Consider the following 17,884-nt stretch of genomic DNA (forward strand, 5'->3'; position numbering starts at 1 on the left):
TAGGAGATCAGATAACATTTCTTCCATGCGTAGATAACTAAGTATTATATTCCCCTGTTCAACATGATGTCTTATAAAGTGATGCCTTATATCAATATGTTTGGATCTTACATTGGTGACATTATTTTTTGCAAGTTTAATAACTCCCATATTGTCACAAAATACCACAGTTGGCTTTAATGTTGGAGGAGATTCTATTTCACTCATCAGTGTATGGATCCAAAGAGCTTCTTGGATACTGGAGGACAAGACCATATATTCAGCTTCTACAGTACTCAAAGCAACAGTTCTTTGTCTCTTACAAGACCATGATATCAGTCTTCCCATTAGTCTAAAACAACTTCCACTGATGGAGTGTCTGCTTTCCAACTCATTTCCCCAGTCTGCATCACTGTATCCTTCCAAATTTACATTTTAGTTTTAGAATATGTTAACTTATAATCAACAGTTCCATTTAAATATCTGAACATTCTCTTAACTGCCATCCAGTGCTTTTCTCTCAGATCACTGCAAAATTTGCTTACTGCATTTGTGGCAAATGCAATGTCTGATCTGGAAGTCTGTGCTAAGCACAGTAGACTTCCTACAGCTTTCAAATAGGGTACACTTTCCTTACATTTCTTGTCACCATCAGTTATTAGCAGTTTTGCATTGTTTTCTATAGGAGTAGAAACAGGTTTACAATTTTCCATATTGAACTTTTCTAAGATCTTCTTTGTGTACAGAGATTGATCAATCCATAATTCTTCTCTGTTGGCACTTCTTAAAATTTTCGAGCCTAAGTATTGATTAATTTCCCCTAAATCATGCATATTAAATTCTGACAGTAACTGTTCTTTAAAAAAATTCCAACTGGCTTTCACTATTGCTTAAAATAAAAAAATCATCTACCCATATGGCCATGATTGCAATTTCTTCATTGCTCCTTTTATGATATATAATAGGATCTGCCTTTGACTGTAACATGCCTAGTTTTATCAAACTTTTATGCAAACATTTATTCCAGATGCCTTTCTTCAAATGCCAAATTCTCCTTTTACCCTGATAAGGTCACTTGACTTCATCCAGTGAAATCACTTATATTTCCTCTTCCATTCAGGTAGGCTGTTTTCACTTCCATTTGATGAATTAATAAGTCTTCCTTTACTGCAAGAGCTAAAAGGTATCTTAATGATGAATACTTCACCACTGGTGAGAAAGTTTCATTGTAATCTATTCCTTCTTTCTGGGAATATCCTTTAACTAACAATCTGGCTTTGAATTTTGGTATTGCACTCTCAGGATTTTTAATACTAAACACCCATCTTGTTCTTAGTGGCTTTTTATTTTCAGGCATGTCAACCCATTCATATGTATCATTATCTACAAAAGATTGCAGCTCCTTTTCAATAGCCTTTTTCCAATCTTGAGCATTTGAACTTGCTAAAGCTTCATGAACTGTGATTGGTTCGTTGTTTATTGTTTGGGCAGCATACATTTCATGATCTGGATATTCTTTTGGTTTTGCTATACGTGAAGACCGACTTAAACTGACTTCCTCTGTTGAATCTCCTTCCTCAATTTGATTCTCGGGTAGCACATCAGCTTCCTCTTTATTCACATCTTCTTCTGTTTCAGTTTCCACCCCTGTTTCAGCACTATCACACATTATGTTTGGTTGCATTACTGTATCATTTTGACTACTTTTCTTTATTTTAGGTCTATAATCCTCCAAAAATACTACATCTCTACTACTTATTATCTTATTATTCACAGGATTATAAAATCTGTAGCCTTCTGAATCCTCACAGTAGCCAACAAAACATATTTTTGAGATTTTGCATCCCAATTTCCTCTTAATGGTTTTGGAATCTGAACCATGGCTTCACATCCAAAGACTTTAAAGTGCTTTAGATCTGGTTTCTTCCCAGTCCATACTTCATGAGGTGTCTTGTGTCTCACAGCTTCGTCAGACAAGTGTTAGCCTCATTCTCATAATCTGCCACCACAAAACCACTCCTTTTAATACATTTACACGTAATTTTTTCGAAATTTTCCCGAATTTCTCCACCCTTTAACATGTTTTGGCGGCAACACAACCACCCAACCTTTATGCACATCGTTGTCTACCAACCCCAGTTCACCGCAGGATCAACACAGCCCAGCTTTAACCAACACTTTTTCGCCTTTTTTCACACCAGATCTCCAGTTGCTTTCTAGTTCACCTTTATCTCTCCCCATATGCATATATTTTTCATTTTCATTTCAGCCTCATGTTACACTTTCCACCTTCTAATACCATGTCACCCTCACAACACCCCCACAACGACCCCATTAAGTTTTATTTACATTTCCTCCACAAACATGCCTTCGCCCTAGCCAGATTATGCTCCCATATTTTATTTTCTCAGGCTTGTCTGACATTTGGCATTACCCCCAAAGGCCTCACACTTAAAGTTCCCATCTCTGGCTGCAACCCTTCTTTCAATCAGTCCCTATACCAGTTCCAAACTGAACAATCCATTGCCCTCTCCCACCTAATCCTTCACCTACACATCAACTCAGCCAATGAACACACCCGTCAACTCCTATCTTAATAAAAGTCCTCAATCTTTCCTCTCCCGCATCCACACCGGCTGTTCAAAGCATCCTCCTACAGGCCAACCGCAAATTAGAACAGCATGCCACCCTCCACCTCAAAAAATTATCCAATCTCCTGGTTTCCCACCTCCGGAAAGGCAACTCACTCACCCTTCACAACCTTTCCAGCAAACCTCAACTTCCTCTCATTGCACACAAACCCAGTCTCTACTCAATCTCCCACTTCCAGCTCCACTCCCTCCAAAACCTCAAAATTCCAATCAATGCAATCTGGAACCACAACACCCCAATTCAGTAGTTAACCTTTCCTCCAAACCTCTCTCTCAATCCGAAATCTCTGTCCTATCCAAAGGCCTCACCTTCAGCCCCACTCACAGATTCAACCAAACAGCCCTCGTCAAAGATTTACTGTCCTACACTCGTACTCTCTGCTGGAAATATCACTTTGCCACGAAGAAAAATGATCCTAATCCTACTCCTAATGATCCAACTCCCCAAGACACTATCCAAATTGAACCCTGCCTGGAACAGTTCCGTCCTCCGTCACAGCGGGACCCACCTCCTCTTCCTCAAAATCACCCTCTCCAAACCTTCCAGGAATTTCTGACTTCCAGCCTTGCTTCTCAATCCTTCTTAAAAAACCTTAATCCTACTCCCAACATCACCACTGCTGAAGCCCAAGCTATCCGTGATATGAAGGCTGACCGATCCATCGTCATTCTTCCGGCGGACAAGGGTTCCACAACTGTGGTACTTGATCGTCGGGAGTAGGGGCTGAGGGACCGCGTAAGCTTTCAGACAACACCACATAAAAAGTTTGCCAAGGTAATCCCGTTCCTGAGGTCCAGGTGGAGCTTCAAGGAATCCTCAGAACCTTAGGCCCCCTACAAAACCTTTCACCTGACTCCATCAACCTCCTGACCCCACCGACACCCCGCACCCCTACCTTCTACCTTCTTCCTAAAATTCACAAACCCAATCATCCCGGCTGCCCCATTGTAGCTGGTTACCAAGCCCCCACAGAACATATCTCTGCCTATGTAGATCAACACCCTCAACCCATTACATGCAGTCTCCCATCCTTCATCAAAGACACCAACCACTTTCTCGAACGCCTGGAATCCTTACCCAATCTATTACCCCCGGAAACCATCCTTGTAACCATTGATGCCACTTCCTTATACTCAAATATTCCGCACGTTCAGGGCCTCGCTGCGATGGAGCACTTCCTTTCATGCCGATCACCTGCCACCCTACCTAAAACCTCTTTCCTCGTTACCTTAGCCAGCTTCATCCTGACATACAACTTCTTCACTTTTGAAGGCCAGACATACCAACAATAAAAGGGAACAACCATGGGTACCAGGATGGCCCCCTCGTACACCAACCTATTCATGGGTCGCTTAGAGGAAGCCTTCTTGGTTACCCAGGCCTGCCAACCCAAAGTTTGATACAGATTTATTAATGACATCTTCATGATCTGGACTCACAGTGAAGAAGAGCTCCAGAATTTCCTCTCCAACCTCAACTCCTTTGGTCCCATCAGATTCACCTGGTGCTACTCCAAATCCCATGCCACTTTCCTTGATGTTGACCTCCATCTGTCCAATGGCCAGCTCCACACATCCGTCCACATCAAACCCACCAACAAGCAACAGTACCTCCATTATGACAGCTGCCACCCTTCCCTACAGCCTAGGTCTTCATGGCAAACGAATCTGGTCCAGTCTAGAATCCCTGAACCATTACACCAACAACCTGAAAACAGTTTTCGCATCCCGCAACTACCCTCCGAACCTGGTACCAAAGCAAATAACCAGAGCCACTTCCTCACCCCCTCAAACCCAGAACCTCCCACAGAAGAACCCCAAAAGTGCCCCACTTGTGACAGGATACTTTCCGGGACTGGATCAGACTCTGAATGTGGCTCTCCAGCAGGGATACGACTTCCTCAAATCCTGCCCTGAAATGAGATCCATCCTTCATGAAATCCTCCCCACTCCACCAAGAGTGTCTTTCCGCCATCCACCTAACCTTCGTAACCTCTTGGTTCATCCCTATGAAATCCCCAAACCACCTTCCCTACCCTCTGGATCCTACCCTTGTAACCGCCCCCGGTGTAAAACCTGCCCCATGCACCCTCCCAGCACCACCTACTCCAGTCCTCTAACCCGGAAGGTGTACACAATCAAAGGCAGAGCCACATGTGAAAGCACCCATGTGATTTACCAACTGATCTGCCTACACTGTGAAGCTTTCTATGTGGGAATGACCAGCAACAAACTGTCCATTCACATGAATGGTCACAGGCAGACAGTGTTTGTTGGTAATGAGGATCACCCTGTGGCTAAACATGCCTTGGTGCACGGCCAGCACATCTTGGCACAGTGTTACACCGTCTGGGTTATCTGGATACTTCCCACTAACACCAACCTATCCGAACTCCGGAGATGCGAACTTGCTCTTCAATATATCCTCTCTTCCCGTTACCCACCAGGCCTCAATCTCCGCTAATTTCAAGTTGCCGCCACTCATACCTCACCTGTCATTCAACAACATCTTTGCCTCTGCACTTCTGCCTCGACTGACATCTCTGCCCAAACTCTTTGCCTCTGTATTTGTCTGCTTGTGTCTGTATATGTGTGGATGGATATGTGTGTGTGTGTGCGCGAGTGTATACCCATCCTTTTTCCCCCCCAAGGTAAGTCTTTCCGCTCCTGGGATTGGAATGACTCCTTACCCTCTCCCTTAAAACCCAAATCCTTTCGTCTTTCCCTCTCCTTCCCTCTTTCCTGATGAAGCAACCGTGGGTTGCGAAAGCTTGAAATTTGTGTGTGTGTTTGTGTTTGTTATTGTCTCTTTCAATGTACCAAAGCTTTTATTTGGTAAGTTACAGAAACTTTGTTTTTAGATATATTTTTCCCATGTGGAATGTTTCCCTCTATTATATTCATATAATTATAATAGAAAATATAAAGTAATTGAAAAGGTCAGTATTTGCACATTAATGAGGAAAGAGAACCAGGTAGGTTGCCTTGTTGTAGTAATAAACCCATGAACTATGCCAATGCTGTATCAATTTTACTTTATTGGTTTCTGTATTTGATGAGAAAACAAAAGTGAGCTTTTCACACTAAAACATTGGTGTCAAGTCAGCAGTAGAAAACTGCACTACAGTTAAAGCAAGTGGACCTCCTGCAGAAGCATCTGGCAGTGTTGTCCACCTATCTTCAGGTATAGTGGCTCTTGCAGCTTCTCTTTCTTTTATTGAAGGCATTCTGGTTGATGCTCAATAAAGATTTAATCAAGTAGATGGCTTAGCGACTTCTGCTCATTAGTATATTTTCAGTTTTGCAACTTTTCTGTGGTCAATTAAATAGTTATAAATTTATTTAAAGGATGTAATTGTTGGTGCTAATGAACTATTTACTATTGTTGAAAACACTACTTGTCTTTTTACTTCACCTGTTTTTTTCCTCCCATACTGCACTTTACCATTATTTTCAGCTTGCTTAGCAAGTTCATCCACCCATGTCTTACCTGCCTATTATCCTCCCTGCCTTTTTTAAGTGTTCGTGTGTTTAAAATTCACCTGATACAAAATCCATTTTTAACTCTCATCCTATCTTAAGTTTCTGTTAACCTAGTGTCTTTGTTGCTTATGTTATTGATGTCTTTGTATGCTTCTTTCAATACATTAAGCATGCCATAATACACCTGTTACCATATTTATTTTAACTGTTCTATAAATTATTATTCTACCAGGGATTTGTTATATTGATCAATTGAATAATTTTATTGTAGTGTTAATATGTTAACATGCTAATTCTGGGTTCTGTTATTATTGTTCTTTATTTGTCACACACATATCTGTAAACTGTGTGTCCAACAAATGACACCTAATGGCTAAGCCTCTCTGGTGATTTGTGCCGTGGCTGCAAGCATAGTATGCCAACACTGACCATGCTGTACAGGTCACACACTGTGTTTTGCTTCAGTTTTATTGTGTATTTTATTTTCTGATGCCAATCTTGGCAGAAATTTTGAAAATGTTTTTTATATTATTCTACTAACAGTTATGTTGCCCTACAATGATAATATTCTGTTTTTCAGGTTGTAGCTTTTCACACTTTATGCAGATGTTGTAGCTAATGGTGCAGTGCTTTCACTTATAACTATGTACACACTCTTCATGTGTCTTCAGAACTGATCTATAGATGATCGTTACTGACAAAACTGGTTATGAAACAAAATAAAAACTCTTGTGCACAAATACTATTGTAAATATTACGATTCCACACTGATTCATTTTGATCATCTAAACATCACAACTTACAGAAATAGAAGAAAAGCTGGAGTGAGTAACAGTCCAATTATGAAAAAATATTGGTCAAATACTTACGTATTCCAGTCTGTCCAGTAGTAGTTGTCTGGTGATATTGTAAGCCCAAAGGGGTAACTAGCATTGGCAACAATTGTTCTTTGTTGTGATGTTGAAATACCAATGCAAGCTGCAATGAAAAACATCTCTAAATATTTTATACTGTAAAAAGAATAGAAAACAACCAGTAAATTCTTTTAAGGAGTATGTTTTGACTATAAGTAATATATGGTTTGAAGAGGGACAACTCTGCTCAGAACATCTGCTGTGTTAGTAACATTTGGCAAGAGCGGCTTTTTAAAAAAGACTTAACTGTTGAGAGTCAGTTATTTTTCTATTTTGTTGTTATATGTTGTGCAAGGTGCTTGTATATATGTTCCACATTTTTTTAAATAATGGTGTACTAATTAATCTTTGATCAGTCAGTTGATTCTTGCCCAAACATGATGTATATGAATGCACTGAACCTGAATGAGAATTTATGGGCTGAAGCAATAAATTGTGAAGTCTTTATGCTAAATCAAACTGGTAGAAGTTCAGTAAGAGGGAAAAGTCCTGCTGTATTGTGGTTTGGAGGAAAAATAGAGTTTACTTAAGTTGAGAAGTTTTGGATGTGGCTACTATGTTCTGGTTGAGGATCGCAAACAAAGAAATACTACAAAGAAATCGACAAAGGTAACCTCTGTCATATATATGATTTGGATTTGCCTCATTATAGAATCTACCTACCTGATGAAAAAGACATCATTGCCTCTGATAATGTCATATTTGACAAAAGAATAGAAGATAAAGAAGCTATTGTATTCAAGTATCCAGAAGAAAACCATATATCTGACGACTTATTCTCTGATTTCTCTGAAGGTGGCAGTGTGTCATCTGATTACATAACACAAAATAGGATCTTGTCATCAAAACTACATGGCCAATGGCTTGTCAGATTTATAGATTACAAAATGGATCTTCAGCAATGCAGTAACAATGCGATCTTTGGCGTGAGTTGTAGAGATTTCTATTTCAAATATCTTGTAAGAAAAAAAAGTGATACAGAGAAAAACTGAAAACTTTGAGTTAAATAATGTAAAACATTTGACCCATCACTTGGTACCGTGTAAAAAATAAGACAAACATTATAAAGCCAGACAAGTTACAAGAGGTTTTGTGCTTGAGGAATGATTGGACTATTCAGAAACTTTATTCCTGTACCACTTTATGAATAAATTACACTGCTTCTTAGTCTTTCAGCAACAAATAAAATGAAAACAACAACTTCTGATAGAAAAGATAGACATTCTATACAGTGACCTGCAAAAAGAGATCTACATTCTACATGAATCAACCTGATGGGATTCAACGTGGTACAAACACATGTTGTAAGCTTAAGAAGAGTTTACATGACCCAAAACAAGCTCCAAAAATTTGGAATTATAAATTCTAGAATTGTCTGATGTCATCAGGATTTGTTAATTCTGGTGATGACCCTTGTATATATAGTAATCAAGACAGAAGCATCATTATACCATTGCATGTTGATGATGGGCTAGTTATTGGAAGGAGGACAGATAGCAGTGCTGCAGTTTTGAACAACCTAGTATCTGATGATTTATTCTGTGATGTCTTGAAGCCTTACGTCATACTTGGGATGGAAATGAAAATAAGTTCACAGGGAATTTTTGTAAAGCAATTTATGTATACAAAGAAAATATTAAGATAGTTCAACGATTTAAGACCAGTAGCTAAGTCTATGGAGCTTGGAAAAGTGACAGACGAAGAAAATCTTGTCAGTGATTAGCCTTTTGGAAGGACTGAATCCTACTGAGAAGCTGTACGCACTGTACCTTGCAACAATATTTTATCTGGATATTAGTTTTGGTATTAATTACTTACGCAGGTTTTGTAATAAACCAATGTTTAGTCACTGGGAAATGGTGAAAAGCATTTTTCAGTACCTAAAAGGAACTGAAGTGTGTTCTTTGATGGAGGCTCAATACTGCCTGCCTATGCTTATTTTGGCTATGGAGTTTATGTTTCAACTAGATGCTGCAACAGTGGAGTTCCTGTCATGCAAGGAGGACTTACTGTTTGGTTTACTTGAAAGCAATGTCTTGCGGCAACTTCAACAGCTGAAGCAGAATACTGAGCTGCTGTTTCTTTGATAGATGATATATGTTGGATAAGACACCCTGGACAAAACTTGGAATTTCTAGTTTGTATCAATCAACAGAACTGTGTATTGACAATCAAGCTGCCATACATATGTTGGAATGACTATCAAATTTAAACCTGGGAAGTTCAAATCAACTTGCTGACATACTGCTTAAACCACATACTTGTAAAGTGTTTGAAGAATTAAGAATAAAAACAATTAAGGAAGAGTGTTGATGGTTAATTATTTTTCTATGTTTTTTTGTGCAAGGTTTGTGCATGTCTACTTCTTTTTTAAGTAATGCTATAGAAATTACTCTTTGTTCAGTCAGTTGTTTATTATCTAAGTGTAGTACGTGAAAAAGTTATATTAAAGCGTAGTGCTTTAGACATCACCAAACTAGGATTCATCAACTTTTCCAGGGCCATGAATTCTAAAGCTAAATGCTTACATTTTATTTCCTTTAGTTTCTGTCATGAATAATGCAAACTGTTGGTTACTTTATTATTTCTTTACAAGCTTGTATGCACACCCAGTGCCCTCCTCCACACATCCCACATCTTTCACCACCTGTTTATTTCTCTTTTCTCTTCTGAAGAAAGAAAGCCCCAATTCTCTGACCTTTAGATATAATATTTGTAGCTTATATAGGCAAAACAGTTTGAATAAAATAAACAATGAAGACAGGCTACACAAAAGTCATTCCATTTGAAACATGATTAGTTTCTACAGAAGAATAGAGAAGAGAAGACCAACACTGTAAATTTTTCTTTTGGATGAAATGTTCAATCAGAAATAGTATTCCTTCAGTTAACTTATCATGTGATCCGCTCACCAATAGATTTTGTCCCTGCATCTGCCCAGCAGAGTTCATCACGCTCAAAATCAATAGCAAGAGAATTTGGTAATTGTACCGATGGCCCTTCCAAGAACGTCTGACGATCACTTCCATCCATATTGGCCCATTCAAGTTTTGGGGATGCTCGATTCCAATCAGACCAGAAAATTTTTCTGTTGACAAATACATTCAAAAAATACGTTAGCCACAGATTAAGAAGCTACAGGTATGAAAATATCATACAGAAGTACAGTAGCAGTAACATGAAAGAGTTCACAGAATCTTCAGTGACAAGGAAACTGAAAACTTCCATGAATTCTATGTCTTTGTAAATTATATTAGGATACAAATTTTATGACAAAAAACATCTATAACTTTTTACTAGTACTAACCCCCTGGATGGATGAGCAGCAATGCCACGAGGATTAACAAGGCCTTTTGAGACCAGGACTTTCCTGAGACCAGTATCCAAATTTGCTACTTCCACAGTATCTTTTGTAGAATCAGTCCAAAACATGTTACGAGACACCCAGTCTATACTGATGCCTTCTGGTGATTGGATATCTGTTTGAAATCCAATATATTAGCATGTTACAGACATAATAACAGTAACAATAATAATAATAATAATAATAATAATAATAATTTTCAGTGTTTCACACTGAATCTAGAAAGATAAACAACTGCCTGAGGAAACAATTAAATGTGTTTATGAATCACTCACTGTCCACTATAAAATAAAAATATCTGAGGAGCAGTACAGCCTAAAATTTAAAACTATTCCTTATGCATGGATAAAAAGTGGCAGATCAGCAGTGTCCCATTAGAAAAACACGGACCTAACTCAGATGGTTTTTACACTTAAGATTTAGGCAACTTTGACTGAAAAAACTGGCTTCCTTTCATTTTAATCTACAGCAGCTCAAACATGTATAGTATAGTAGTAACATTTATGTTATTGAATAATTTAGAGTTTGTAACTTAGCACAGCATTTAATACTCAGATCTTGAATTTATTTATACTGTTTAAAGCTATTTTATTATAACATTGAGTTTGAAAGAAGACAAACTGGTCATAGGTATGTGCACAGAAATATCCATTTTTTCATGTTGTTGTTGTGGTCTTCAGTCCTGAGACTGGTTTGATGCAGCTCTCCATGCTACTCTATCCTGTGAAAGCTTCTTCATCTCCCAGTACTTACTGCAACCTACATTCTTCTAAATCTGCTTAGTGTATTCATCTCTTGGTCTCCCTCTACGATTTTTATCCCCCACGCTGCCCTCCAATGCTAAATTTGTGATCCCTTGATGCCTCAGAACATGTCCTACCATCCGGTCCCTTCTTCTTGTCAAGTTGTGCCACAAACTCCTCTTCTCCCCAATTCTATTCAATACCTCCTCATTAGTTACGTGATCTACCCATCTAATCTTCAGCATTCTTCTGTATCTTTTCATAAAAATAGTTATTATTGATGCATGTAGCTTTGAAGAACTGTAATTCAGAGGCTACTTGCATGGCTAATTGCCAGAAGCAACCAGTCGGACCAAAGCAGTATCCATCCTATCACAGTGGCACCTGGTCACAAGCTGCAGGCCCGGTGTGTCACATGGGCAGTGTCACTGGTCCCTAGACAGCATCAGCAATTGTTCTGTGCTGTATGATATATTTAATCGATCATCATATAGCTACACATGCAATGACCCTTCTTTTGACAAAATAGTTCACGACTGAATGGCCAGATGTCAAAATCACTGTCCAACAAACACAATATTTCGCCAAGCGGCCATGTTGTCATCACCAAGTGTGCCAATGGTGGCAATTTTGTCAGTTGCTGAAATATTGTGCCACTGGCCACTACATCCAGTCATGTACCTGTGAACTGTTTCATCATGAAATATGCTGGGAGAAGCTGAAGAATCATGACTCTGCTTTTGTTTTTGGACTGTCTGGTTTACATTATTAATTTATGTTCTGTGCCCAGCTAATGATTTTGGTGCTGTTATGGTTTATGTTTTCATTTCTAGAGCAGTCAGAAAAGTAATTAGGAGGACTTAAATCTATCGCATATTTAGCGATGAAATCACACTCTGTAATAGTACTATGAATCTAAAGTTTTTGACAACAGCTGTCACTGCAACAGCAGTAGCAGGAGCACCAGAAACAACTAAAACTGCAACAGCAGCAACAACAAGAGCAGCATGCTGCTATCCTGAAGTTCTTGCATCAACAGCAAAAACTTTACTCAGTGGTTAAAGTGCACCTCTGCATGTGGTCATGTGAGTCAGGGAGACAGTCCAACACGCACCACAGAAGCAGACTTCAGCTCTCATCATTTCTGCAGGTCAGCTAAATTCCACCACAGAAGGCTCAGTGATGGGTCACGCCTTACTGCCAAATGACACTTTCTCTCCTCAGAAAATTGTCACTTTTAGCTAACTACAAAACTGTCGAATGCATACAGACATTCTTAGTTGTAGGTTTGTCCGAAGCTGTTAACATTTTTAACTTAGATGCCCTTACAGCATTTAGTTCAAAAGCAATGCCATTTATTGATCTCAGTTACCTCTACGCTATGTATCAGCAGATTTTTCAAAGCATCTACAAAACCACCAGCAGTGCCAATGTTAAAAACAGCTGTTCAGGCCTTGTTCACAGGGTTTCATGAATTGTGCATAATTCACCAGTAACTATCAGCCAATGGGCGATGCCACTAGTTGCCATTAACAGACCTAATGGATATACACATTTATGGCAATTTGAAAACAACTGTCAATGCCACATACTCAAATGAACTCACGCCGTACTTATGAAATCAATTTGGAATGTCAATATTTCAAAACAAGCACTGTCTGGTAAATAAACTGGCAGAAACTTGTGGTTAAAAGAGTACATACTATTTTATTCATCCAAGGCTATAGACATCTGCAGCACCAATATCAACCTAATAGGCAATAAGTATGAGGAAGGTCTGCTAAAGACGACTCACAAATTTCTGTCTTTAAGCGCACAGTCTGTGAAAGGAAAGCAAGCAAGCATGACACTGATCTTGGCTGTGGGTAAATAGTTCAGAGACACAATCAATGACATTCTCTGGAATGGCTGCTGAGATTATACAAGAAAATAAAGACATTAGGAATGATGTTTTACATCAAGAATAGTTAGTATAACAGATTTTATTTGTAAATGAATACAGCTACATGTCTTTTCTTATTGAGTTTCTCATTCAATATACATTGCCTGACAAAAAACGAGGCACCCAGAAGGGGAAGAGGAACTGAAATGAAAATTTATGGGCTTAGAGGGATTGTGATGTAATTTTGATGATTACAAAACTGATTCAAACTTACATAGAACTTGGCAGTATGAGCCCATTTATCAGTATGATGTTGCACACCCTCTGGCATGGATGCATGCACTGATATGGTTCGGAAGTGTGTCAAAGTTGGCATATTCTCTCCTGAGGCAATCTGGCCCACAATTGTTGTAACTGATCCTTGATATCCTGGATGCTAGCACTGTAACTGAGTTGATATCTGAACTGGTCCCACACATGTTCTATTTGGACATATCTGGGGATCTTGCTGGCCATGGGTGTACTTCATAATCATGCAGACAGTTCATAGAGACATGTGGTATGTATAGACATGCATTGTCCTGTAATGAAATGACACTGCAATACTGTTGCATGAGAGGTAACATAACAGGGTGTATATGTGGACAAGGAAAAAAATTCCCAGATCTCCCGGTTAAAAATACATTTTCTCCCGAGTGAAAATACACTTTTTCTGTAGTAAGTGACAGTATACTTTCCATCGAACTGTAAAACTTACCAATCCTTTGAATGGATATGATTTTATGTGCAGCAACATGTAGACTGTTTATTTTTGTATTACGAAAGTATAAATTCGAATTCCACCAACAAGAAAAGTTAATGGTTTAAGTTAATATACATAGTGTTGCTACAAGAAAAACAAAGCTTTCACATATAATATTTGTCTTGAAGATTAATAAGCTACAAGAGAAGCTAAACTTTCACATATAATGTTGATCTATTTAGCGCCTATTACACTTTAAGATACATCGCACAAATACACCAGTAAAACTTTTAATACCGACATAAATCTCTGATCTCCTGGGCTCAAAATTCTTCTAAATGGCTCATCATCAAAGGGTTGATTTTTAAACGAGAGCAAACACTCTGTGATTTAAAAAATTCATCGTACATTCTCGCACATAATTCATCTTGAGTAAAAGTAAATTTGCTTTGAAAATAATGCTTTTTGAACCACAATTCGCAATATTTTTCCTCGACCTGTTAGAAATAGATTAATTTCAGCAATTGCCAGACAGCGTCAGATAAGAGGCGTCGCCGCACTTGCACAGCTACGGTGACGTAGGCAGCCTGTGTGTTCATATGTGTAAAACATTAAAAGATCTTACTTACATTAGGCCTATGTCATAAAAGAAACAAGACATCAGAAAATACTCTAAGAGTATCAGAATTTTGTGAACCATACTAAAATGAGTAGTTTGCATTAAAGCACACATTAATATGTCCAGATTCCCATTGACGTAGGCCTCGACCTGATATTAAGCTTTTCGGTGTGGTTTTCAGGATGTAAATTTTCTTGGAGTACCAGTGCTGTATTATCTCATGTTTGGTTCTTTATTATGGCATAATGCCGTACGTGCTAGAAGATGAAAACATGCACTTGAATGCAGCTAACAGTTGAAACTAGTCAATAGTGTGGAATTAAACACTTCGTTTCAAATAAATTAACTGCCTCAGCAGGAAAGTTTAATAAAAGCCAAAATTCTTCAGCAGACCGACAAAAATAACTTCATTGTTCTGCGAGGCGATTAATGCTTGACTGTCAGAAAGGTGGAAATAAAATAAAATCTGAAACTAGTAACATATTTTAGCCTTCTGTAATTATGTGAATGTATTTTAATTCACTCAATAGCTCCCAGCCACAGAAATCTGTCTTGTTTTCATTTGGTGTGAGAGCAGTAAATGAAAAGGAAACAGTCCGAGGAAATGTAAGACATGTTATTTGGTCTTAAGTGTGCCGAAGTGCAGTGCCACATCTATTCAGACAACATTCTTATACCGCACATCACTGTATTTTGCTCTGTGGAACTCAAACGTGTATATTTCGTAATGGATTCCATCAAACTATTTCAGGACAGTGGAAATTAAAATGTCATGTAGTGCCTCTCCTGATATATATATATATATATATATATCAGGAGAGGCACTATATATATATATATATATATATATATATATATATATATATATATATATATATATATATATATATATATATATATATATATATATATATATATATATATGGGCAGGATGTCAAACCGGCCAACTGGGAGCAGTTATATATATATATATATATAAAGCATTTAATACTGGATGGGATTATTTGTAACCGGGAGAACAAGAACTCTTCAGAAAATCTGGACTCTTTATTGCCTATTAGCTAATAACCGGTTTTCTGTGTGACATAAAATTAAATATAGGATACCTAACACCAGTAAAGACAAGAGACAGGCAAGACAGTACACATATCTTCAATCCTTAGGTCCTAGCAATTTTTCTCTCTAATCTTGCTGCAGCTTTACATGGCATGCTTGCCTTTCTGTGAAAGAACTATTACCTCATCAAAGTTCATCAAACATTTTGCTACATGAAAAATCGAAATGTCATTGTCTAATACTGAAAAAGCTGTTAATACAAATAATACCCAAGACTGGTGTGGTTTCTAGATCTGATTACATCTATTTTGTCACTTTGTGCTGGATAAAACAAAATAGGCCTTTCTAATATTGCAGCAATTGTAACACACTCCAAATAAGCGAGACTGTTTTGGCAATAATGATTATTTTTATAGTACGACAATATAATTCACGAAGTACCAATACAAAATATCTATTTGGCCTACTACAATGAAAAAGTTTTATGTTAGGAAATAGTTTCACATTTCATTCATATGCTCCAGTTTCTCACGTACGAGATCGAAAAGTGGTAGAACGAAATTTTTGTATAAATTTGGAATAGTCATATTCTTCTATAATTTCTTCTCCTTCCTCGTCCTAAGAAACAATCTTGTCATCACTAATTCTATAACTATTCCTAGCACCGTCAAAACTCATTCTCCAGTTACCTTTACTAACCATGCCACAATCACCGGTTTAGTTATCCAGCAATTATTCTCTGGTTAGGCGTTATTACGTGTTTGTATAATGCCTTTTCTATGCTACTCCCAGAATGGAACTTAAGCAGCTGATAGATGACGGCTACAACTAGCCCTGTCTAGTGTAGTGATCTGGTCAAAAATTTTCTGTTCAAATTTCACATTCTTGGATACACCGAGAAGGTAATACATAATCTTTCTCACCTGTTATTCCTGTTAGTTATTTATTTCCACTCTGGTAGTCTGAATCTACAGATTTTTGCTAGTAATTATGACAACGCTGAACATTTGCAAAGCGAATCAACCACATAAACAAGCAGCAGTTGGCATTCACCGGTTCGGCTTTATTCCTGTCAGCTCGTATAGCCCCGTCCCATTTTGTCTGCAGTAAAGTTCATTTCTAGATGTGACGAGGATTCCCCTGGCAGAGACATCATGCACACTATGCATGCATACAAAAATCAACTTATAATTCACTCAGAAATCAACTTATAATGTGTTCAAAAATGTTCAAAAACCAGCAGGGGTGTGTTTCAAAATCATATGAATAATCGATAGACCAAAGTGCACTGGATGCTACGTGCTTTGTGAAACAAGGTTATTTTCCTCAAGAATATGAATTTGCCCCCTCCCCCTGAAATTGCCACCCAGCTCAGATACCCCGGTTTGCTCCCCAACCAGATCCGGGCCTGCTGTGCACGCGTGAATCTGGCAGCTTGGGCGAGCCAGTAAAATTTTCCAGGTACCCCATGTCGCTGGTTGCTGCTACTGCTGCTTACACAGCCAGCAGCCAGGTTTCAGTAGCCAGAAACGGGAGAAACTATATCTCATATGCAACTGCATGTGCGCATGAGCCCGCTCATAACTGCTTGAATGAATCTAATGTAAACAGTTGTTACGTCACGCTCATCGGAGACAATTTGTTATTACGAAGCATTCCATAGTCTTCCTAAAGTCTTTGACATATTTTGCTGTTGGCAGACGCTTGTATGTGCACTGTGTTATTTTATATGGCACATTTCCTTTGCAATTTAAGTTTTATTTTCATTTTTTCTCTCGTTCATGTTTTAATGCTGCAGTATTATTCTACAGTCACAAGATATAGTAATATCCTTTGTTAGGGTATCGGTCCTTACTGGTCAAAATTACAAAAATTTAACTGAAAACTAAAACAACAAAAAATTCCCAGAATTCTAAAAACTTCCCGGGGTTTTCCTGGTTTTCTCCCGGATGAAAAAATTCCCGGGTTTTTCCCGGATCTCCTGGTTGTCCCAGGTTGTATACACCCTGCATAATTATGCAGAGTGTCTGTGATGTACCACTGTGCCCTCAGAGTCACTACCAGTCTGAAGTCATAATCAATGGCTTCCCAGACCGAGGTGCGAGGAGTAACATTACCATGCCTCAGTAAACGTTGGAGAATAGGACCTCTTCCCAGATCATCACGATACTCACTGATGGTGGTCATTTGGGGTAGTGCAGAAGTGCAGTTCATTGCTGAACACAATGTGATGCCATTCATCAAAAGTCCATGCGTCGCAATCATGGCACCGCTCGAATCGAACTGTTTGTGTTGTGGTGTTAATCACAGCCTACGCATGGGACAATAATGTCCTGGTCTGGATGATGCTAGTCTCGGACCAATGGTGCAGGATGACACAGTGTTGCAGGGAGTCCATTCATTCCTTGTTCTTGTATGGCAAATGCAGATGCAGATGTGAAGGGCCTGTGA

At 38.5% G+C, this 17,884-nt stretch overlaps 1 protein-coding gene across 3 annotated transcripts in view; it reads right to left on the minus strand.

Moving 5' to 3' along the window:
• Window positions 1-17,884, minus strand: part of LOC126416572 (nidogen) — a 346,239-nt gene that overhangs the window by 5,017 nt on the left and 323,338 nt on the right. For all 3 annotated transcript variants that reach the window (XM_050084321.1, XM_050084322.1, XM_050084320.1), the window contains 3 exons: window positions 10,335-10,506; window positions 9,940-10,115; window positions 6,983-7,091 (listed from right to left, as the gene is read on the minus strand). In XM_050084321.1, the coding sequence (XP_049940278.1) occupies window positions 6,983-7,091; window positions 9,940-10,115; window positions 10,335-10,506 (457 nt within the window). The remainder of the gene's footprint in view (window positions 1-6,982; window positions 7,092-9,939; window positions 10,116-10,334; window positions 10,507-17,884) is intronic.

The sequence above is a fragment of the Schistocerca serialis genome, chromosome 8 (genome assembly GCF_023864345.2).
Source record: "Schistocerca serialis cubense isolate TAMUIC-IGC-003099 chromosome 8, iqSchSeri2.2, whole genome shotgun sequence".
NCBI classification, from domain to species: Eukaryota; Metazoa; Arthropoda; class Insecta; order Orthoptera; family Acrididae; genus Schistocerca; species Schistocerca serialis.